A 24,828-nucleotide genomic window follows, 5' to 3' on the forward strand; every position below is an offset into this window, starting at 1 on the left:
GGAAACCTCATTTCTCCTTGGCATCCCTGCTTTGCCCCTGGCTGTCTAGGGTTCTATTTCTTGGTTCTTGACCTTGGATGATGTCTAGTTTCCATGGCTGAGAAAGATGTTCTCCAAAACATCCCTATCTCCCCCATATGATTGCCCATCTAGACAAAGAGACCCAACTTAAACCCAGAGACATCCGGGATATCCATTTTTGGCTTGTGGCAAAAGCTACCCTGGTTGGCATTGGGTACTCATATTTTATGTACCACACAGACAACAATAGAAAAACTACTTCATCTTGGATGCTGGGGGCAGAGAGAGTTATTAGCACAGAATCATTCTGTTTTGCATATTTCACATTCTGATTTTATTTCATAGGAGTCACAAGATCATTATTATAACAACTAAGGGGCCCACTGTTCATCAGACTTACTGAAGAGATCCTGTTGCCTTCCAAGGCCAATTACATTGGGTGGTGTTGAAAGGAATATCAAAAAGACAATTCCTAAGTCATCAAGCATCAGCTAACGCCACTTATTCCACAAATATCTCCACAGAAAGCAGCCCATCTGAGGAAGAATCTCAGAAGTGGGAAAATCAGAATCACACAGAGATGACTTCTAAGGAGGAAACGAGAACAAGAAAGCCATGTGCAGAGAAAGGAAGATCAGAAAGGAATGAGGGCTGAGCAGATCTCCAGATGGAGACATAATCAAGGGGAAGGTCTGTGTCCAAAACACCACTTTGGACTCTTTCAATCTCTCTCCAACCTTCAAGTTCAAATCCAGCATCAAGTACTGCTCCTGCTCATCATAGGCTGGCCAGTGGGGCAGGTCATCACTGTTAGGGTCCCTGGAAGTGACAACAGATGCCAGGTGACATTTTCATCTTCCAGGACTTTGGGTGGGGGAGGCTAGCAGGTTCACCTACCCAGTCCGAGCAAAGTTAGCCCAGTATTTCATCATGGTCCTGCTTAGCACTTTCTCCTTCTCGGTGGGTTCTTCTGCAAGAGATAAGCACATATCTAGCTGCTCCTAGATTCACCAGGAGCCAAATGCACCTCCCATGGGATGATGCCTCCCGCCCTGCCAGATCCCAACAATCTCACCATCTTACTCTACCCATTTCATATATGCAGCTACCAGAAGCAACTGGGATGTATGCAAAGAATCATGATGAAAGTCGGCCTTGTCTCTCCCCTGCTCTTCCATCTGGCTGCAGGTTACTTGGGGACACAGAAACCTCTCTCCTACCCACCCCGTCCCCACACACATACACACTTCAACAAACAATTCATTACAGCTGTTTCTTGTATGCCCAGGGTCTTGTTCCATGACACACCTGCAAGAATGCTCAAGTTCCTTATAGAAAATAGTATCGTTTTGCAAATAACCCACCTACATCCTCACTTACACTTTAAATCATCTCTGGATGACTTATAATACCTAATACAATGTAACCATGTGTAGTTGATATGCTGTGTTGTTTAGGGAACAATGACAAGAAAAACTCCGCATGACATCCATATAGACTCAGTGGGTTTCCCAATGTTTTCAATCTGCAGTCAGTTCAACACTGAGAAGGAAGGCTGACTGTAGTGTATTTCTTTATTTGAAAAGGTAATACCTGATTAAATGCAAAAAAAAAAAAAAAAAAAAAAACACTCCATCTATTAACTAGGTTTCATTCCTGTCACTTTCCTCCAGAGACCCAGTTACCAGTCTCAGCATCAATCACTGCCATAGGCTTCCTGAGTCCTCCAGAAAACCCACAGGTGTAAGTGGAGGACACCTTTCTATACATATTGGACACATGAATTACATCTTTTTCCTGAAATTATGTCTAGGAGATAATTCTACATCATCACCTGAAATGCTGTTATTTGTTGTTCTACATAGTATACAATTTAAAATATGTATTTATATGCAAATATATTCAAATATATAATACATGCCATTAGGTTTCTCTTAGTTTTTGTTTTTTATTTTATTTTATTTTATTTTGGTACCAGGATTGAAGCCAGGGGCATTTAACCACAGAGCCATATCCCCAGCCCTTTTTATTATTTTTTTTTCAGATAGGGCCTTGCTAAGTTGCTTAGGGCCTCACTACATTGCTGACACTGGTCTTGAACTTGGAATCCTCCTGCCTCAGCCCAGGGGACTGGTTCCATGACACACCAAGTTGCTGGGATTACAAGCATGTGCCACCATGCTGGGCCACAACAAGTATTCTATTAATGGATCTTTGTTTTGTTTCCAATCTTTTGTTTGTTAAAGTAATGCTTTAGTGTGCACATACACTTTTGCACATGTGGAGGTATAATTACACAAAAATTCTTAGAAATACCACACTAAACACTGCATGCATTTTAAATGTCAATAAGATTTTTCTATTAATGCATGAAAATGTCTTTTTCCTTTATCTGCTGAAACACACTGTCAAAAATACTTTGTTCATTCCACCTTGAAGGATGAAAAATGACTTCTCAGCCAAGGAGAGTCCACAACTCTCAAATCTACAGTGGGATTGAGTGGATTTTCGTGGTTAAAAGCCACTTACTTCCCTTTCAGAAACCATCTGTTTGAGTGTTTCCCAGTTATTGATGGGCTTGGGGTTTTTTTCTTATTAACTTGAGGAGCCCTCCAGATATCAGGAATTTAATCATTTGATACATAGATGGCTATTTTATCCAGTTTGGAGAATCCATGTGCCATCACAAAGAACAGGTTCAGTCATGATTGCTGGGTAAGAGCAGTGACATTCAGTGAGCACTCATTGGGACTGGGGATGTAGCTGAGTTGGTAGAGTGCTTGCCTCACATGCACAAGGCCCTGGGGTTCAAACTCCAGCACCACACAAAAAAAAAAAAAGAAGAAGAAGAAGAAGAAGAAGCACTCACTGTTTGCTTTATGGCAATTATTTCATTCTCACAACAACCTAAGAGATCTATCATGATCTGAATTACCTGTTGAGGATGAATAAATGAAACAACGACTAAACCACAGTCTACAAATACATCCTATTTGTATTAGTTAGGAACCTGTATTATGTAATATTTTCCACTAAATATTTTAGTGATAGTTCCTGCCATGTAATTTTTCTGTTAATTTTGTTCAGTAATGACTATATCTGGTTGGCTTATTTTAGACACTGAATATATCCTAAATTCAAAAATAAATAAGTGAACATTGTTGGTAACTGTTCACAAGTGTATCTGGAGCTGGAATTATAAAAATACTATAAAAATCATGGGTGCTGGGCTGGGGATGTATTGGTGACAGAGTGCTTGCCTAGCAAGTACGGAGCCCCGGGTTTACTCTGGGGTGCAGGGGGTGCCTAGATCCTGCCTTCCAAAATCCTGGATGTTTCCTCAGGGAACTTCAGGGAAGGACAGGGTCGGTGAGACCAGTGGTCGTGGAAAAGGAAGAAAACGGATCTAATTGGCTTTCTATATTAGATGGAATGTTCTAAAGTTCACATCCTACAGGCCTCAGCACAGTGAAGTCTCATGAAGCAATGGTGGCAGCTCTTTTTCATCTTGGTTTCTAAAAATCCAAGTGGGCTTTTTCCAGAGAAAGGTCTGCAAACCATGAAGGTGACAGAATCCCAGCCCCTCAGTATCCCATCACCCGCCCAGGCTCTTGCACGGAGCTGGGATGAGCAGGGTCTTATGTCAGCAGCAGATTTCTCCCCAGCTCATCCTAAGTTCCACATTTCCTGCAAGAGCAGAAGCCCCTGCAGCCAGTTTCTTACCAAACATGACAATGTCGTTGTTCAGAAAGGGACCTCCGAAGACAAAGCGGATTTCATCTGTGTGGTCAGCTTTGACAAAGGCTGGCTTCGTGTTTTCAAAAGACCTGAGGCCGGTGCTGAAACTCATAGAAGTACACAGGGGCACCAGCATCTGAGAGAAGGTTGGGGATGGTCAGGAGTGTATCAGGTGGAGCAAGGGGCTGGCCTGCATCCCTGCTACCAAGTCCTGATTTACATACCCACAAGTGGGACAGCTTAGACAGGAGGTGACCTAAACTAGCCCAGCTTCCCCCTTCTCATTTGAGGTTAGAGTTTGCTACTACAGCAGCCCTCATGACAAAGAACCCTCTACCCCTCCGGGCAGCCTAAGAAGGCAAAAGTTCTGCTCCTCAAAAGATTCCTTCCTACTGAGCCAAGATCTACCTTGATGCAGCTTCCTCTTAGTGACTCTGGTTCAAATGTCAGGAGACAGAGTAAGGTTACCTCCTGGTTTCCTAGACAACCCATGAGCGTGCATCCTAAATTCCTCTCTTCTACTAAAGGTCTTGCTCTGGAATTCCCAACATACAAGCACCCCCCCCCCCACACACACACACACACTTGGTTTCACTATCCCTTCTAGTCACTCACTGGCTTGTACCTGCATCTTTTCCAGCAAGACCCCACCACACAATTGTCTTATACTTTTCTCCACTTCCCCTCCTCTGGTTCTGTTTTTATTGAAGTATCATTTGTGGATAATAAAAAGCACAGATCTTAAGTGTAGAGTTTGGTGAGTTTTTGCAAGTGGTTAGGGAGTCCAGTAACCTCCAGCCCAGTCAGGTCGTCGAGTACTTCCTCCATCCCAGAAAGGTTCCTTCTAGTCACGCACTTGAGAGACCGCCAGCCAGTCTTCTTATTCCTATTACATAATTTTCTGCTCATGAACTTCTCATAATTGAGATAATAGAACAGGTACTCTATTATGTATTCTCTGGCTTCTTTTGCTCAGCATGATGTTTTTGAGTTTCATGAATGTTGTGTGCGTACAGATTGATTCTTTTTATGATTCTTTTTATCACTGAGTATTACGCTATTGCATGGATATACCATAATTTGCTTATCCGTTCATCTGATGATAGATATTTGGGTTGTTTCCAAGTTGGGGCTACTACGATTAAAGCATATGAACATTCATGTTCATGTCTTTTTTAATGGGCATATACTTTCACCTTTCTTTAGTAAGTTGCAAGAAGCAAAAGGGTTGAATGATGGGGTAGGTGTGTTGAGCCTAATTTTTAAAATGCCAGTTTTCCAGAGTGGTGGTACCACTTTGCTTTTCCACGAGAAAGATCTGAGAGCTATGAACATTTCACAGTCCTGGGAATACTTCTTGGTATGGTTGGTGTTTCTTATCTTAGGTATTCTAGTGATCATAGTTACCTCCTTTGGGGTTTATTTTGCATTTCCCTGATGATTAATGATGTTGAACACCTTTTCATGGGTTTTGAGGCTTTCACTATTCTCTTTTGTGAGGTGTCTTTTCAAATCCATTACCCATTATTAGGAAAGACATTTTTATTACTGAACGGTAAAAGTTATTTTTTTCCTATTCTGGGTATGAATTATTTGTCAGATAATTGTACTGTGAGTATTTTCTTCCAGTCTGTGGCTTGCCGTTTTTAGGTAAAATGCACTTAACATAAAATTCACCACTTTAACTGTTTTAAAGTCTATAATCCAGCGGTTTTTAATCCATTCAGAATATTGTTCAACCATCACCGTTATTTTAGATCAGGAACATTGCCATTACTCCAAACAAAAGCCCCAGATCCACTAAGTAATTGCTCCATTCACCCCTCCCCTCAGCCCTTGGAGAACACAATTATTTCAGTCTGGACATTTCATGTGAATCATACAACATGTAGCTTTTTGTGTCTGGTTTCTTTCAATTAGCACAGTTCCAAAGGTTCATCCATGTTGCAGCATGTATCAACATTTCATTCATTTTCATGGCCAATTAATAATTCAGGACTATACAACATTTTTAAATCTTTTCATCCATCAATAGGAACTTGGGTTACCACTGGGGACTATTATCATAAGGATGCTATGAACATTCGTGTACAATTTTTATTTGAATGCCTGTTTTTAGTTATCCTGTGTAGCTTCCTAGGGGTGGATGGGTTCAGTCTGGGTAACTTTCTGAAGAATGCCCACACTGTTTTCCAGAGTGGCTGCACCATATGTCCCCACACAGAGCATGTGAGGGTTCCAGAGCCTTTGCAGCTGCTATAATTGGGATCTGGAATGTTCCACAAAGACTCATGTGATAAAGGCTGGGCCTCAGCATGGTACTGTCAGGAGGTGGTGGAAACTTTATAGTTGGGGCCTAGCCGGAGGCCTTTAGGACACCAGAGTGTGCCCTGGAAGGGGACAGTAGGGCCCAGTTTCTTCCTCTTCTTCCCTTTCAACTCCTGGACATGAGGTAAATGGTTTTGCTAGGCTCCTTGCTCCTTCCATGATGTGTCCCCACAGGTCCTTCAGACCATTGACTGAAACCTCCAAAACCATGAGCCAAAATGAAACTTTCAACTTTATAGGTTGATTACCTTAGAGATTTTTTTTTTACAATAACAGAAAATCAACTCACACAACAATCTTTGTGCTTTTCTTCTTCTTCTTCTTCTTCTTCTTCTTATTATTATTATTATTATTATTGTTTTGTTTGTTTGTTTTTTGTTTAAATGATGGCCACTTTAGCAGATAACACATATAAAAGAATGAAGGTGGATTCTCCCCTCATACTATGTGTAAAAACTAAGTCAAAATGGACCAAGACATAAATGTAGGCGATAAAGACATAAATGTAGGTGATTTGGTGAATTTTGTGAATTTTATAGACTTTAAAATTTTCTAAACCTCTTATAATAAGATAACACAGAAGTGAATTTCCCTTGCCTTGTATTTGGCAATAGAATCTCAGATCTGACACTGAGCACATAATCAACAAAAGGAAAAACAGCCACATTGAACTTTTTTTGAAACTAAAAACTATTGCACAGTGATTGCACATTATCAACCGAAAAGAAGGCAACTCAAAGAATGAGAGAAAATATTTGCAAATCATATATCTCATAAAGAATTAATATCTATAATATATAAAGAATTCCTAAACTCAACAACAAAAACATCTCAGTTTAAACTTTAAGAAGTTTAAACATGGGCAAAAGACTTGAGTAGACATTGCTCCAAAAAAAGATATACAGGTATCTAAAAATCATGAGAGAAGATGCCCAACATCTCCAATCATCAGGGAAATGCAAACAAAACCCATAATGAGATACAATCTGACATCCATTAGGAGAGTTATTACTTTAAAAACTATAGAAAATAAATGTGGTAAAGATATGGAGAGGGAACTGTGACCACCGGCAGAACAGGCCCAGCGGCCTGCTGAAGGGCAGAGCTGCCCCCTCCCCCCGCGCCTGCAAGGTAGGTGGAACTGTGACCACCGACAGAACAGACCCAGCGGCCTGCTGAGGGGCAGAGCCGCCCCCTCCCCCCGCGCCTGCAAGGTAGGCGGACCTGTGACCCACCGGCAGCAAAGGCCCAGCAGCCCGTGGAGGGGCAGAGCTGCCCCATGTGCCTGCAAGGTAGGCGGACCTGCGACCACCAACAGAACAGGCCAGACCTGCAACCGACAGACAGAACAGGCCCAGTGGCCTGTGGAAGGGTAGAGCTGCCCCCCAACCGCGCCTGCAAGGTAGGCGGACCTGAGACCCACCGACAGAACAAGCCCAGCGGCCCGCAGAGGGGCAGAGCCGCCGCCCGCGCCTGCAAGGTAGGCGGACCTGCTACCGACCGGCAGAACAGGCCCAGCGGGCTACCAGCGTGGTAGGCACATTGCCCCAATTGGAGGAGGGGTAGAGCCGCCGCCCGCGCCTGCGAGGGAGACTTTGCAACTATACAAGAGCAATATAAATATATAGGGGGAAAATTCAATAGCACAACAGTTTCACCAAGCAGAAAGAAACGCGAACAGTATGAAGAGACAAGGAAAGAAAGGACCACAAGCAATGCAGGTCAACTCAACGTTAGAAGAGGTAATATCTGCAGCAGATGGAATGCCAGATAAAGAATTCAGGATATACATGCTTCAGATGATCTGGAGTATCAAGGAAGACATTAGACAGCAAAATCAGACAATGAAAGATCACTTCAACAATGAATTACATAAACAAATCCAAGAAGCAAAAGATCAACTATACAGGGAGATAGAGGTTATAAAAAACAAACAAACAGAAATCCTAGAAATGCAGGAAGCAATAAACCAACTTAAAAACTCAATTGAGAATACTACCAGCAGAGTAGAACACTTAGAAGATAGAACATCAGACAATGAAGACAAAGTATTTCAACTTGAAAAGAACATAGACAGCTCAGCAAGACTGTTAAGAAACCATGAGCATAACATCCAAGAAATATGGGATAACATTAAGAGACCAAACTTAAGAGTCATTGGGATACAGGAAGGTATAGAGGTCCAAACCAAAGGAATGAGCAATCTACTCAATGAAATAATATGAGAAAAATTCCCAGACTTGAAGATTGAGACAGAATCCCAAATCCTAGAAGCCTACAGGACGCCGAATGTGCAAAATCATAAGAGATCCACACCTAGACACATTATAATGAAGATGCCCAACATACAGAACAAGGAGAGAATTTTAAAAGCTACAAGAGAAAGGAAGCAGATTACATTTAGGGGTAAACCAATCAGGATAACAGCTGATCTTTCAACACAGACTCTGAAAGCTAGAAGATCCTGCAATAACATATTTCAAACACTGAAAGAAAATGGGTTCCAACCAAGAATTGTGTATCCAGCAAAATTAAGCTTCAGGATGGAAGATGAAATTAAAACCTTCCACGATAAACAAAAGTTAAAAGAATTTGCAGCTAGAAAACCATCTCTCCAAAACATCCTCGGCAAACCATTACAGGAAGAGGAAATGGAAAATAACAATGAAAACCAACAGTGGGAGGTAGTACAGTAAAGGGGGGAAAATAATCCAAGAGGAAAACAAACCATGTTTAGTAACAGAAATAAACAAATATGGCTGGAAGAACAACCCATATCTCAATAATAACCCTAAATGTTAATGGCTTAAACTCACCAATTAAGAGACACAGGCTAGTAGAATGGATCACAAAACATGACCCAACAATATGCTGCCTACAGGAGACGCATTTGATAGGAAAAGACATACATAGACTGAAGGTGAAAGGTTGGGAAAAATCATATCACTCATATGGACTTCGGAAACAAGCAGGAGTGTCCATACTCATATCAAATAAAATAGATTTCAAGCCAAAGTTAATCAAAAGGGATAAAGAGGGACACTACATACTGCTCAAGGGAATCATACACCAACAAGACATAACAATCATAAATATATATGCCCCAAACAATGGTGCAGCTATGTTCATCAAACAAACTCTTCTCAAGTTCAAGAGTCTAATAGACCACCATACAATAATCATGGGAGACTTCAACACATCTCTCTCACCACTGGACAGATCTTCCAAACAAAAGTTGAATAAGGAAACTATAGAACTCAATAACACAATTAATAACCTAGACTTAATCGACATATATAGAATATACCACCCAACATCAAGCAGTTACACTTTTTTCTCAGCAGCACATGGATCCTTCTCAAAAATAGATCATATATTATGTCACAGGGCAACTCTTAGACAATACAAAGGAGTAGAGATAATACCATGCATCTTATCTGATCATAATGGAATGAAACTGAAAATCAATGATAAAAGAAGGAAGGAAAAATCATACATCACTTGGAGAATGAACAATAGGTTAATGAATGATCAATGGGTTATAGAAGACATCAAGGAGGAAATTAAAAAATTCTTAGAGATAAATGAAAACACAGACACAACATATCGGAATCTATGGGACACATTGAAAGCAGTTCTAAGAGGAAAATTCATTGCCTGGAGTTCATTCCTTAAAAAAAGAAAAAACCAACAAATAAATGATCTCATACTTCATCTCAAAATCCTAGAAAAAGAAGAGCAAAACAACAGCAAAAGAAGTAGAAGGCAAGAAATAATTAAAATCAGAGCTGAAATTAATGAAATCGAAACAAAAGAAACAATTGAAAAAATTGATAAAACTAAAAGTTGGTTCTTTGAAAAAATAAATAAAATTGACAGACTCTTAGCCATGCTAACGAAGAGAAGAAGAGAGAGAACTCAAATTACTAGCATACGGGATGAAAAAGGCAATATCACAACAGACACTTCAGAAATATAGAAGATAATCAGAAATTATTTTGAATCCTTATACTCCAATAAAATAGAAGATAGTGAAGGCATAGATAAATTTCTTAAGTCAAATGATCTGCCCAGATTGAGTCAGGAGGATATAGACAACCTAAACAGACCAATATCAATTGAGGAAATTGAAGAAACCATCAAAAGACTACCAACTAAGAAAAGCCCAGGACCGGATGGGTATACAGCAGAGTTTTACAAAACCTTTAAAGAGGAACTAATACCAATACTTTTCTAGCTATTTCAGGAAATATAAAAGGAGTGAGAACTTCCAAATTCATTCTACGAGGCCAACATCACCCTGATTCCTAAACCAGACAAAGACACTTCAAAGAAAGAAAACTACAGACCAATATCTCTAATGAACCTAGATGCAAAAATCCTCAATAAAATTCTGGCGAATCGGATACAAAAACATATCAAAAAAAATTGTGCACCATGACCAAGTAGGATTCATCCCTGGGATGCAAGGCTGGTTCAATATACGGAAATCAATAAATGTTATTCACCACATCAATAGACTTAAAAATAAGAACCAAATGATCATCTCGATAGATGCACAAAAAGCATTCAACAAAGTACAGCATCCCTTTATGTTCAAAACTCTAGAAAAAATAGGGATAACAGGAACATACCTCAATATTGTAAAAGCAATCTATGCTAAGCCTCAGGCTAGCATCATTCTGAATGGAGAAAAATTGAAGGCATTCCCTCTAAAATCTGGAACAAGACAGGGATGCCCTCTCTCACCACTTCTGTTCAACATAGTTCTCGAAACACTGGCCAGAGCAATTAGACAGACGAAAGAAATTAAAGGCATCAAAATAGGAAAAGAAGAACTTAAATTATCACTATTTGCAGGTGACATGATTCTATACCTAGCAGACCCAAAGGGTCTACAAAGAAACTATTAGAGCTAATAAATGAATTCAGCAAAGTGGCAGGATATAAAATCAACACGCATAAATCAAGGGCATTCCTGTATATCAGCAAAAAATCCTCTGAAATGGAAATGAGGACAACCACTCCATTCACAATATCTTCAAAAAAAATAAAATACTTGGGAATCAACCTAACAAAAGAGGTGAAAGACTTATACAATGAAAACTACAGAACCCTAAAGAGAGAAATAGAAGAAGATCTTTGAAGATGGAAAAATATACCCTGTTCATGGATAGGCAGAATTAACATCATCAAAATGGCGATATTACCAAAAGTTCTCTATAGGTTTAATGCAATGCCAATCAAAATCCCAACGGCATTTCTTGTAGAAATAGATAAAGCAATCATGAAATTCATATGGAAAAATAAAAGACCCAGAATAGCAAAAGCAACTCTAAGCAGGAAGTGTGAATCAGGCGGTATAGCAATACCTGACCTCAAACTATACTACAGAGCAATAGTAACAAAAACAGCATGGTACTGGTACCAAAACAGGCGGGTGGACCAATGGTACAGAATAGAGGACACAGAAACCAATCCACAAAACTACAACTATCTTATATTTGATAAAGGGGCTAAAAGCATGCAATGGAGGAAGGATAGCATCTTCAACAAATGGTGCTGGGAAAACTGGAAATCCATATGCAACAAAATGAAACTGAATCCCTTTCTCTCGCCATGCACAAAAGTTAACTCAAAATGGATCAAGGAGCTTGATATCAAATCAGAGACACGGCATCTGATACAAGAAAAAGTTGGCTATGATCTACATACTGTGGGGTCGGGCTCCAAATTCCTCAATAGGACACCCATAGCACAAGAGTTAATAACTAGAATCAACAAATGGGACTTACTCAAACTAAAAAGTTTTTTCTCAGCAAAAGAAACAATAAGAGAGGTAAATAGGGAGCCTACATCCTGGGAACAAATCTTTACTCCTCACACTTCAGATAGAGCCCTAATATCCAGAGTATACAAAGAACTCAAAAAATTAAACAATAAGAAAACGAATAACCCAATCAACAAATGGGCCAAGGACCTGAACAGACACTTCTCAGAGGAGGACATACAATCAATCAATAAGTACATGAAAAAATGCTCACCATCTCTAGCAGTCAGAGAAATGCAAATCAAAACCACCCTAAGATACCATTTCACTCCAGTAAGATTGGCAGCCATTATGAAGTCAAACAACAACAAGTGCTGGCGAGGATGTGGGGAAAAGGGTACACTTGTACACTGCTGATGGGACTGCAAATTGGTGCAGCCAATTTTGAAAGCAATATGGAGATTTCTTGGAAAGCTGGGAATGGAACCACCATTTGACCCAGCTATTCCCCTTCTCGGTCTATTCCCTAAAGACCTAAAAAGAGCATGCTACAGGGACACTGCTACATCGATGTTCATAGCAGCACAATTCACAATAGCAAGACTGTGGAACCAACCTAGATGCCCTTCAATAGACGAATGGATAAAAAAAAATGTGGCAGTTATACACAATGGAATATTACTCTGCATTAAAAAATGACAAAATCATAGAATTTGCAGGGAAATGGATGGCATTAGAACAGATTATGCTAAGTGAAGCTAGCCAATCCCTAAAAAACAAATGCCAAATGTTTTCTTTGATATAAGGAGAGTAACTAAGAACAGAGTTGGGAGGAAGAGCATGAGAAGAAGATTAACATTAAATAGGGGTGAGAGGTGGGAGGGAAAAGGAAAGAGAAGGGAAATTTCATGGAAATGGAAGGAGACCCTCATGGTTATACAAAATTACATACAAGAGGAAGTGAGGGGAAAGGGGGAAAAAAACAAGGGGGAGAAATGAATTACAGTAGATGGGGTAGTGAGAGAAGATGGGAGGGGAGGGGATGGGGGATAGTAGAGGATAGGAAAGGCAGCAGAATACAACAGACACTAGTATAGCAATATGTAAAACAGTGGATGTGTAACCGATGTGATGCTGCAATCTGTATACGGGGTAAAAATGGGAGTTCATAACCCACTTGAATCAAAGTGTGAAATATGATTTGTCAAGAGCTATGTAATGTTTTGAACAACCAACAATAAAAATTTTAAAAAAAATGAAAAAAAAGATATGGAGAAATTACAACTCTTGTATATTGCTGGTGGAGATATTAAGGGGTGCAGCCACTATGGAAAATGACATAGTAGCCCTCAAAAAAAAAAAGAATTACCATATCATCCATCAATTCCACCTATGGCATACATCTGAAAGAATTGAAGGAAGGGTTTGAATAGATATTTGTACACTCCTGTTCATAGCTGCACTATCCACAATAGCCAAAAGGTGGAAATAAACCAAATGCCCATTGATAAATGAATGAATAAACCAAACAATGGATAGGTATGCATAAAATGAAATATTATTCAGCCTTAAGAAGGAAGGAAATTTTGACACATAAAACAAAACAAAAAAAATGAGGTAACTGAAACAGTCAAACTCATAGGGACAGAAAGCAGAGCAAGAGGGGATGAGGAGATATTTTTAACTAGATAAGAGTTTCAGTTTGGGATTATAAAAAAGTTCTGGAGGAGTACAGTGACGGTGGATGCACAATAATGTGAATGTGATTCTACTGAACAATGTACTTTAAAATGGTTAAAATGGTAAATGTTTTGTTATGCGTATTTTACCACAATTTTTAATGTAAAAAAAAAACAATATACTGTTTAATTTCTCAATGTTGGTGAATTTGGTGAATTTTCTAGGCCTTTTTGTTATTTATTTCTAACTTCATTCCATTGTGGCTAGCAAAGATATTCTGTATAATTTTCACCCTTCTAAATGTATTGAAATTTGTTTTGTGGCCTAATATACAGCTTATTCTGGAAGATACTCCGTGTGCATTGAGAAGAATATGGAGTCTGATATTTTTGGTGCAATGTTCTTTACCTGTTTGACCTGGTTATAGTTTTATTCAAGTCTTCTGTTTTGTTCTTTATATTTGATGGACTGTTATTGAAAGTGAGATTTTGACATTTTCAAAACATTATTATAAAAATGTCTGTTTGTCCCTTCAAATTTTCGTCATTACTTTTTACTTCATGATTTTATAGTTGTATTGTAAGGTGCACTTGAGCTCATAATTGTGATATCTTCTTAGTAGAGTCACCCTTTTATCCTTTTACAGCATCCTTCCCTGTCTCTCATAAAAATTTTTGTCTTAAAATCTATTTTGTGTAGTGGGTGTGGTAGCACATGCCTGTAATCCCAGCAACTCCGGAGGGCCAGGCAGGATAATTGCAAGTTTTAGGCCAGCCTCAGCAATTTAGAGAGACCCTAAGCAACTTAATGAGACCCTGTTTCAAAACTTAAAAAAATTTAAAGGCTGGACATGTGGTTCAGTGGTTAAGTGCCCCTGGGTTCAATCCTAGGTAAACCTCTCCCTCCAAAATTATTTTTTCTGACTTATGCAACCACTCCAACTCTCTTTAGTTACTCTTTGCACAGAATATGCTCTTTGATTCTTTCACTTTCGAGCAATTTATATCTTTGGTTCCAAAGTGAGTTTCTTGCAGATACCATGTACCATGTTTTCTTTAATCCATTCTGCAATCTCTGTCTTGAGAATTTAATCCATTTACATTTACTATAATGATTGATAAGGAGGATTTATTTCTGTCATTTTGCTATTTGTTTCCTATATATCTTTCATCATTTTTGTTTTTCAGTTCCTCCATTGAAGTCTTATTTTGTGTTAGAGATTTTCTAGTGTATCATTTTGATTCCTTTTTTATTTCTTTTTCTGTACTTTTTTAGTTTTTGAAGTGATTGTTGTGGGTATTATAATTATCAACTTATACTAACCTAGTTTAAATCAATATCAATTTTGTTCTACTAGTACACAAAAACTTATATAGATCCACACCCTCTTTATGTTGTTAACATCCAAAAACTACATCTTTATACATTGGGTACCACTAACATAGATTTATAATGACAGTTTTATTCAGCAGTCTTTTAATCATAAAGAAAAAAAAGAGGAATTATAAATCAAAAACATATTAATACTGACTTCTATGTTTACTTATATAGTTACTTTTATGGGTCTTCTTTATTCCTTCCTGTGGATTTGAGATATGTTCCAATGTCCTTTTGTTTCAGCTTTAAGAATTCTCTTTAGTATTTCTTCTCAGGCAGGTTTACGATCTACAAAGTCAATTTGTGTTAACCGGGAGTATAATAATTTCTCCTTTGCCTGTGAAGGATAAGTTTGCCACATACAGAATCCTTGGTTGGCAGGCTCTGTGGATGTTTTTCCTTCCTTCCTTCTTTCCTTCCTTCTGTTCTTTCTATCTCCACTTTAAATGTCATTACATTGCCTTATGACCTCCATTGTTTCTAGTGAAAAAACAGCTGTTAATGTTATTTAAGTTACTTTGTACATTGCAAGCATCTTCTCTCTTACTGCTTGCGTGAATTGATCTTTGTTTTGACCTTTCATTGTTTGGTTATAATGTGTGTCTTTTCAGTCTTTGAGTTTTTCCTATTTGGGGTTTACTGAAATTTGGGGTATGTATATTTCTGTCTTTCATCAAATTTGGGGTATTGCAACCTTTATATTCCTTGCTGACTCTTTTCTCTGTCCTCTACTTCTTGAGCTCCTATTATGGACATATTGAGATATTCAGTGGTGTTCCAGAGGATTCTTAGGATCTGTTTGTTTTTATTTGTTATTTTTTTCTTTGTGATTCCCATATTGGGGAATCTCAATCTTCAATTTTATTATTATTCCTTTTTATGCTCAAATCTGCCATTTATCCCCTATGGCAAATATTTCATTTCAGTTATTGTACTTTTCCACTCCAGAATTTCTCTTTGGTTTATTTCCATATCTTTATAAATTCTTCCACTTTATTTATATTCCCTAATTGTTGATAAGTTATTCTCAAGAATTTCCTTTGGTATTTTTTTACTTGGTTTTATTTAGCTATTTAAATATATTTAAACTAGTTCATTTAAAGTCTTTTCCCAGTAATTACAATATCTGGACTTCCTCAAAGACAGTTTCTATTAATTTGTTCTTTTCCTCCCTGAATATAAACCACACTTTCTTATTTCTTTGCCTGATTTTTTTTTTTTTTTTTTTTTTTTTTTTTGCTAGAAACTGGATATTTTTAAGTATTATAACATGAGAATTCTGGACATCAGATTTTCCCCTCTCCCTAGGGTTTCTACTAATCAGTATGGTTGGTGTTGTTTATTTGTTTACTGATGGTTTCTCTGCACTAATTTTATATAAGCCTGTACTCTTTATCATGTGTAGCCACTGAAGTCTGTATTCTGTTATTGTAGTGTTTATCTAATGATTTAACAGGTCAGCTGAGATTTACATAAATGCCTGATGCCAACCAACAAAAGAAAGAAATTAAGAAAGAAAAACAAATGAATAAATATCTTTTCAGTCAGGCTGTGTGTGTGTGTGTGTGTGTGTGTTTTCAAAGACACTTTTAACACTTGGCCGGGTAGTTTACCTTAACCAAGTCAACCTTAGTCTACATTAGCTTTTTCTTTCTGCTTGAACAGAGCCTGAGGGTCAGGGCTGAGGAGGGAACATAGGGCCTCCTAGGATTTTTTTCCCTAGGTTTCTAGATTCCCAGGAACAACTGGGAGCTGTTCAAGCTTTTATTACCCAAAGTTTCTCATTGCTGAGCCTTTTCTCCTAAGCTTTTCAGTTTGTTTACTGTTTGCGCCAACTAATGTCCCTTGCCCCTAGTGGCAGTGACAAATGCACTTACCTTTAACAACTTTTGAATGATACCTTTCAGGTAGCTGTCTCATCCTGATTTCAATGTAATAAAGGAAAGTCTTAGGTAGTAATTTTGAGATAGTCATTTACAGAACTACAAGACAAGTCAAAACAAACAGCCACAATTATTTGAGAATAAAGTCCATTTTTCTCCTTCCAATACTAACATACTACACCATAAATATGGGTTATTTAAGACCACTGCCTTGCTGTGTAGCAGGGGGTGCTTCAAGAGTAAGTGAAAATGACATAAAACTCTATTAACGAGACGTGTGGGTTTGTGTCTTAATTAAATATGCACCTGCTGTCTATAAACTCTTTGTAGAGTTCTAAAAAATATTAACCCAGACAGTCCTTGCCTGTTATTCACTAATTTTGTGGGGGAATGGGCTTTTGAAATTCTGTACTCCCCCATTTTTACTGCCATCATTAACAGCATCTTTGGACAAGCAATCTAATTTTATTTTAGTTTAAGTAAAACTTTAGCTTATATATTTGGATTTACAATTCATCTCCAATTAGTTTTTATGTATGGAGTGAGTTAGGAGCTGTGATTCACTCTTTCTTTCACATATATATCAAGTTATTCCAGGTTCATTTTGTTTTTGTTTCTTGTTTTTGGTAGGGATTGAATCCAGGGGCATTAACCACTTAGCCACATTCCCAGCCCTTTTTATTTTTTATTTTGAGACAGGATCTCACTAAGTTGCTGAGGCTGGCCTTGAACTTGCAATCCTCCTGCCTCAATCTCCCAAGACTCTGAGATTGCAGGTGTGGGCCACTGCACCTGGCCTCAGCTTCATTCTCGTGTAAGAGAGAGTTTTCTAGACTCCATCCTATTTGTCTATCCTTCAACCAGTACCAGACTTTCTTAATTATTGTAGCTCAAAGATAAGTCCTAAAATCAGGTGAATTATATGTCCTTCAACTGGATTACTCTTTTTCAAGATTGTCTTGACCATCCTTGTTGCCATATAAATTTTGGAATGAGTTTATTTCTCTACAACTACTGGAAAGACTTTGATTGATATTGGGATTACATTGAGTTTATAGATCAATTAACCAGGTCTTTACTCCCTTGTCATTCCATCCAGGTAGTTCTCCTCCAGGTTACCAGTGACCCTCATGTCTCCACATTCAGCAGTCAATTCTCAGTCTTCATCTCACTTGTCACCTTAAGAGAGCCCCGTGCCACAGTGGCTTCCCACAGCACCGTGTCACTGATGACCCCTGACCTGCTTTTCTTCCATAACATTTATCACCATCTAACGTTCTCCACATGTTCTCGTCTGTTACAAGTCTCCTTGTTTTGTGCACTAAATCTCCAGGATATATATATAGAACAGGGCCAGGGAAATAAGAAGCCCTTGAAAAGATTTGTTTGAAAGGGAAGGAAGAGAAAAGAAAGGGAAGGAGGGAGGGAGAAAAGGAAGAAAGGAAGGATAGAGGAAGGGAGGAGGGGAAGCAGAGAAGGTTTGCCCCCACCATACCATCATCTTTCTGATTTTCCCATTACTCCTTATGGCTAAAATGTTTGTAAAACCAATTCCAGAGAGAGAGAAAAAAAAAACCTGGGGCTGAAACCCAGAAACCCAGAGCATTTATAAGGAGATGGAAATTTTCTACATGATCATGAAGAAGGGGAAGGAATAGAACAAGAACTGATCAGTGCTACCAGACTCTGTGAGGCAGGGGAATTGCAAAAGTCAGGGAGGTATGGTTCCATCACAGACATACCAGAGAACTTCCCTCCATGAGGGAATCAAGGGGCAGAGCAGGCAACTGGTCAGGAGACAACACAGAGCCCTGTGGCCACAGGTCTTACTGGGCTGTGTGCCTGGAGGGTGCTGTTCAGAGACTCACCTCTGTGATATTGAGCCGTAACTATAGCAGGGACCACAAAGAACACATCTCCAAGCAAGTCCAGGAGACTGTCTCGGATGTCAAGCAGGGAGTTCTTGTCATGGAAGTATTCTTTAGACACAGTGTACAAATATTGGGTAGAGATTTTCTGTAAAAAGTCATGGTTAGAGGAGATCCGGGTCAACAGAAATGGCTGACACATTAAGCATTGCCTGGGCAAGCATCATTCAGAATCATTGCCTCATTGAATCCATGTAGCCCTCCTATGATCCCAGTATCAAAATTAGCTTCATTTCAGAGAAGGAGACAGACACTAAGGCAAAGTGGTTGGTGGAACCATGATTCCTCTAGAAGTCTATTTGCACCCAAATACCATGCTCCTAACCACAATACACATGCCTCTCTTTCATGTTTCAGAAAGAGTGACTCCTGAGCAAAACAAGCTACATCAATTGTGGGGCTTAGTGCAAAATGAAAATATGGGTAACCTTGTTCAAAAATTACTAACAAGTTCTACATAGCAACAGCGGAGCACTATATCTCATGGAGGACCCTTTTGAATGCAAAGCCTTTTATGACTACACCTGCCACACATCCAGGAAACTGGCCCTGCTCCTAGGACCAGCACTGCCTCTAGCCCTTTGCCATTTTACCTGAGCTAGATAGTCTTTTGAATGTATTTGAAGGATTGCCTGAGATGTGAAGACAAAAGCATGCTCTTGGCACAAAGTGGGTCTTCAGATCTGCTGGTTCCCCTGAGACTCATCACTGAGTGCTTAGCACAGCATTTGATGCCTTCTTTGACCCGAAACCAGCCTGCCTCGGACTTATCCCCCTCAACTTGCCCCAAGCACAAACAGTACAAGGTGGAAAGTAAACTTTCTGAGGATTCAAGGGTCTCTCTCATTGATGATGCTTTGGGGGGGTCTGGTGCTCTCTGTGATGCTGGACAATTTGCTGCATGTTACACTGCTACCAATAATTCAGTGGCATGACCCTTGGTAGTTTTCTTTGGAATTTAGAGGAGAGGCCACATATAACACATCTGGCAGTTTTGCTCAGAATCATTTATCAGGTCCTCAGAGAGATGATCGTTTTTAATCTAGCCTAAAATGAGGGTGGGCTCTGCAGCCGATGTAGGCTGCCATGAAAGGAACTGGCCACTTGAACCATACAGCCGGCAGACCTCAAGGTTCTGGAGACATCCACAGCGGGTAGAGAAGCTGGGTGGAGCCTCCGTTGAGTCCCCACAGACGCTCACAGTGTTATGCTTTGGGTATGAGGTGTCCCTCCAAAGCTCACATGTGAGACAATGCAAGAAGGTTCAGAGGAGAAATGATTGGATTATGAGAGTCTTAACCAGATCAATTAATTAATACATGATGGGATTAACTGGGTGGTAACTAGAGGCAGGTGGGGTGTGGCTGGAGGAGGTGCTTAAATTGGGGGCGTGGCTATGGGGTATACACTTTGTAGGTAGAGAGCGGAGTCTTTCTCTGCCTTCTGGTGTGAGCTGCTTCCCTCCGCCACACTCTCCCACCATGATGTTCAGCTTCACCTCGAGCCCCGAGGAATGAAGCCAGCCTTCTATGGATTCAGACCTCTGAAACCGTGAGCCCTCAAATAAACTTCTCCTCCTTACAGTTGTTCTGGTCAGATAGTTTAGTCACAGCAGTGAAAAAACTGACAAAGACACATAGCATCCAACCCTAGGGTTCTGAGCAAAGGCTATATCGTCTGCGTCAGAGAACTATTTACCATTTACAAAGCAGCTCCTGCATTCTGGCAGGCTTAGGAGAGCCAGCACACCTTTCCCTTCCTCTTATACCTTCCCACACAACCTACTCCATGCCCCTGGGACTTGGCTCGAGATACCATCTCCGCTTGAAATGTCCCCCTTCTCCAGCATTCCCCTGCTCTAAGAAATGGATAAATGACCATCTCCTTCATGAGGCATCTGCAATCTGGCCAGAGAAATTTCACCATCCAACTTATATTTTAAATATCTCTCAAACCAAACTTAGTCTCAATTCTCATTATCAGACAGCCAAGAATCCTCAAACATCCCTCGCCAAGGCCTTAGGGCCTAAGGGATTTCCTGCCCCCAGGTTGGGCCCACTTAGTGGCCGAAGGCACTTTCTAAAGTGGAAATGGAATCACTTGCTTTTCATTCCGCTCCCAGACCTTGGGAGAAAGTTCACCTTCCTTCTCAGCTGCCAACAGCTTCAAGCCTCCTTCCCTGCTGCTGTCCAGCCCTCAGCTGATCTCTGCATATCCCTTAGTTCCCGGGTGGTCCTCGGGGATCTTCCCAAGCTCCTCTTACCCATGACCCTTTAAAATTCTTCTTTTCAGTGGAACCCCTTATGGGCACTAAAAGACTCAGGCTCTGCTCTTCTTATGCACTGTCATGTCCGTGCACCTGACATTGCACCCCAGTGCCTAGGGAAATTCCGGGACATGTCAATAAATATTTGTTCCATGAATCAGTGAATGAAATGAATCAGCACTGAGTATATGCTAAATAGACATTTACAGAAAGAAGGAAGTTGGAAGGAAGGAGAGAAGAGAGGAAAGAGGGAGATATGTCTCTACACCCTAATGTCTAAAGTAAGATGTGACGCTTCCATGTCTTACTTGAGTGAATGATTGAGTAATAAATGAATGAATGATTCAATGATGGTATGGCTGGAATATAGCATAATACCTAGAGAGCATGCAGTAAATATGGTTCCTTAGTCCCATGTGGGTTTCAGAATTCAGAACCTTTTAAATTTTAGATAGATAATACAGTACTTATGCAGTGTGTTATGTAACATGCAGGGGTGGAGGGCAACACCCCAACACCCACATTAGTATGCCCACATACAAACATGAATAGTAAGATAAATACAGTGAATGAACATATTGGAACAGAAAGCCTTGGCCACAGATGAGTCTAGGTCAGGTTTAGCCTATAACCTGCCATTGAGTTATAAAAAGCCTTTGGATTTTTGGTGCCCTTTGGATTTGGAGAGTGTGGATAAGGGATTTGGGGCATATACTTAGTAAAGTTCTGTTGAATAAATGAGTGAATGAGGAATATCTATTTGCCAATGTCTATGCTCTAAGAATGTTTGTGCAACATTGGGATGAAGTTCCCAAATGGATTTCTGGAGAGCCACCACCATCCCAGTTCACTTACCAAGAAGGATTGTATCAAGTTAAAGGCATGAGTCTTGTTGGAGCCTTTGAGGATGTCAGGAGTGTCCAACTGAGGAGAGAAGCAGAGTGTCTTCTGTGAGCCATTGGGTATTCCAGAAGTAAATCAGTTTATTCAGGACCGGGACACCTGACTCTGATGGAGAGGGAAGAGCAGGAACCCTCTCACCCCCAGGAGCTATGTAGCAGTCTTGGTGAGATATATAATTAATAACTTCTTCTCCTCACATTTGACGGCCATTCCCTGTCTTACTCAGGGCCTTACGGGGCCCAAGTGGCCACTCTGTAGAAAAGTCCCTGTTACAAACTGAATTTATTTTATCCCTCCTCAAATTCATATGGTACCATTCCGCCAACACCTCAGTACTTGGCCATATTTGGAAATAGGACCTTTAAACAGGTGCTTGTGTTAAAATAAGGCTACAACAGTGGGACCTCATACAGTCTGACCAGGTTCTTATAAGAAGTGAAATTCAGACACACAGAGATACAGGAAATTGAACACATGAGACAAGACCACAGGAAGACAAAGTTAGAAAGCAGCCATCTACTAGCCAAAGAAAGCGACCTCAGAAGAAAGCAAAGCCACTGACACCTTGATCTTGGAACTATGAGATACATTTCTGTTGTCTAAACTACTGAGTCTATGGTTATTTTGTTACAGCAGCCTGAGATGACTAATACAAGCCACAACTTGGCTTTGACACCAAGTTCCAAGAGAAGTCAGAAAATCTCAAAGCTAATGGTTTGTTATTCTCCTTCTAAAGACCTGTATAGCCAGAGCCTCTGAGAAGCCACCAGTGGGAGGTAGTCAGCATGATGGTTGAGAACACGAGTGCTGTGGAGCCAGACAACCTGGATTTGAATCCCTCCCTTGCCATGTACCTGCTGTGAACCTGGGGACTGACTTAACTCTTCCTGCCTTAGATGCCTCATTTATAAAGATGGAGATAGCAAAGTCCCTGCAGGACAGAGCTGTGTTGAGTACTGAGTAAGCTGATATTTATAAAGCATTTTCGAGGATGTTTGTTATGTAGCAAGAGCTTTGTGTAATTGTTTGTTAAATGATCATTTCCTGGCAATAATACAGCTTAAAACATCAGGGGGTAGAAATACTGTTGACTGATCAAATGAATTTCCTTGGTACCTTTTCTGTTGAAAATCTTGGGGGAATGATTCACCAGGAAGATATTTGTTCAGGAAACTCAGGGAACACCCATTCAACACATCCACAAACATATTTTATATACTAAAACTCCTCAGTGTACAGTAAGGAGCTGGGATTTGGTTTGGGAGGGTTACCTATGGTCTCCATCAGCCAGGAATGGGTTTAACTGCAAGTTTATATGGAATATTTATACCCATGTAGGCCCTTGAGCTCTGCAGATATGGGTACCAATTCCCATTCCATCACCAGAACAATTCCAATAGCCAGCATTTACTGAGCACTTACTACATGCCAGTCTATTTGATGTGTACCTGTGAGGTGAGTCCTAAAATTAGCCCTAGAGATGAGAGAACAAATGTTTAAAGAGGCTGAGCTACTCACCTAATGTCACAAAGCAGATAAGCAGAGAACTCGGCATTTAAAGACAGGGCCTACATGCATAAAAATGATGCACCACTGGGTTCTTACAGGACTCAGTTGGCTCTCAAGAGAGCAAAATGTAAAAGCAAGTCCACCTCATTTACTTGGCCCTTCTGCACGCAGCCAAAATTTCCCTTTCTACTTCTCTACCCTGTTGTAACAAAGCCAGGGAGACCAATGCAAAATACTAGCACCATACTGTTTGGACTTTTCATCCCCTGAAATTATAAACTACATAATCGTCTCTCATTTATATTACCCAGCACCTGGTATTCTGTCATAGCAACCCAAACCGACCAAGAAGCCCTCTTTCAGACAGAGGGAAGATTTTCACCAGGTACATGGTGATGGGCTGTAGCCCTCATAACACTGTGTGTCATCTATGGAAATGCCAGCCACTGCTGAGGTGGCTACAGGGAGGACAGCCAGGATTCTCACCATGGGCAGCAGGAAGCCACACTCGTGGTTATTGACTCCAATGATAGAAGGAATTGCTTTATATGTTTTGCGAATCAGTAGGTCTAGAGGGTCTTCAGGAAAGAATTTACCATCAACCACTCGAGTGAAATGTTTTGCTTTCTGCAATAAGAGAAGAAAAATCAGCATCTATTCATGTTCCCCAAATCTGCTGTCCCCAAATCCTAGCCACACTAAACGGATCCAGTCAAGGAGTGGTCAAAATGCATGAAAAGAAAAGGAAAAAATTGGCCCAGTCCAATGCACTAGTTTCCGATCAGCCCTGCCACTTACCTGGGCAGAAAGGCTGAACTTTTCTATTTTTTTTTTCTCATCTACTAAATAGAAATAACAATAGTATTTAAGACAAATAATGACTTCGTACAGGATTTCTCAAAGTGTGGTTCTTAGACCAGCGTTATTGATATCATCTGAGAATTTGTTAGAAATGCAAATTGGCAGGCCTCACTCTGGGCCTTTCACTTTGGAGGTGCAGCCCAGCAAACTTCTTGTGGCAAATCCTCCCAGTGATTCTGAGGCATAGCCAAATTCAGTGGGCAAAATGGGGAGGGATGAGAATAACCTGGACAGTAGGGATTGGTACAGCCAACTTCCTGAGACCTCAAAGCACTGTGCTGTGGACAGGGGAGATATTTCTTGGGTCTCAGAAAGCAACAGCTGACTGTGTTCATAGCTTTGTTTGTTTGTTTCTGTTTTGGGGAGTCAGGCAGAAAAGAACACATGAAAGAGCCCGATAGCATCAGGTCAAGGATGTATTACCCATTCGTGGGCTCTAGCACGCAGATATTCAACACATGCCAAATAATTAACATGTATTTGAATTTGACAGATGATCACCTTGATCTTTCAAGGACTAGCAAAGATTATCAAAATTGGAAGGAACATAAAACATCATCTAGT

General features: G+C 40.0%; 1 protein-coding gene across 1 annotated transcript in view; it reads right to left on the reverse strand.

The window, feature by feature from the left end:
* Positions 1-608: 608 nt before the first annotated feature.
* The window catches only part of Ces5a (carboxylesterase 5A), a 36,670-nt gene continuing 12,450 nt past the window's right edge, over positions 609-24,828 (reverse strand). Inside the window, 7 exon segments of the mRNA XM_027939001.2 lie at positions 609-840; positions 919-991; positions 3,745-3,850; positions 3,852-3,895; positions 18,666-18,813; positions 21,847-21,915; positions 23,890-24,030. Of these exon segments, the coding sequence (XP_027794802.2) occupies positions 609-840; positions 919-991; positions 3,745-3,850; positions 3,852-3,895; positions 18,666-18,813; positions 21,847-21,915; positions 23,890-24,030 (813 nt within the window).

Source organism: Marmota flaviventris, chromosome 18 (genome assembly GCF_047511675.1).
Source record: "Marmota flaviventris isolate mMarFla1 chromosome 18, mMarFla1.hap1, whole genome shotgun sequence".
In the NCBI taxonomy this organism is placed as follows: Eukaryota; Metazoa; Chordata; class Mammalia; order Rodentia; family Sciuridae; genus Marmota; species Marmota flaviventris.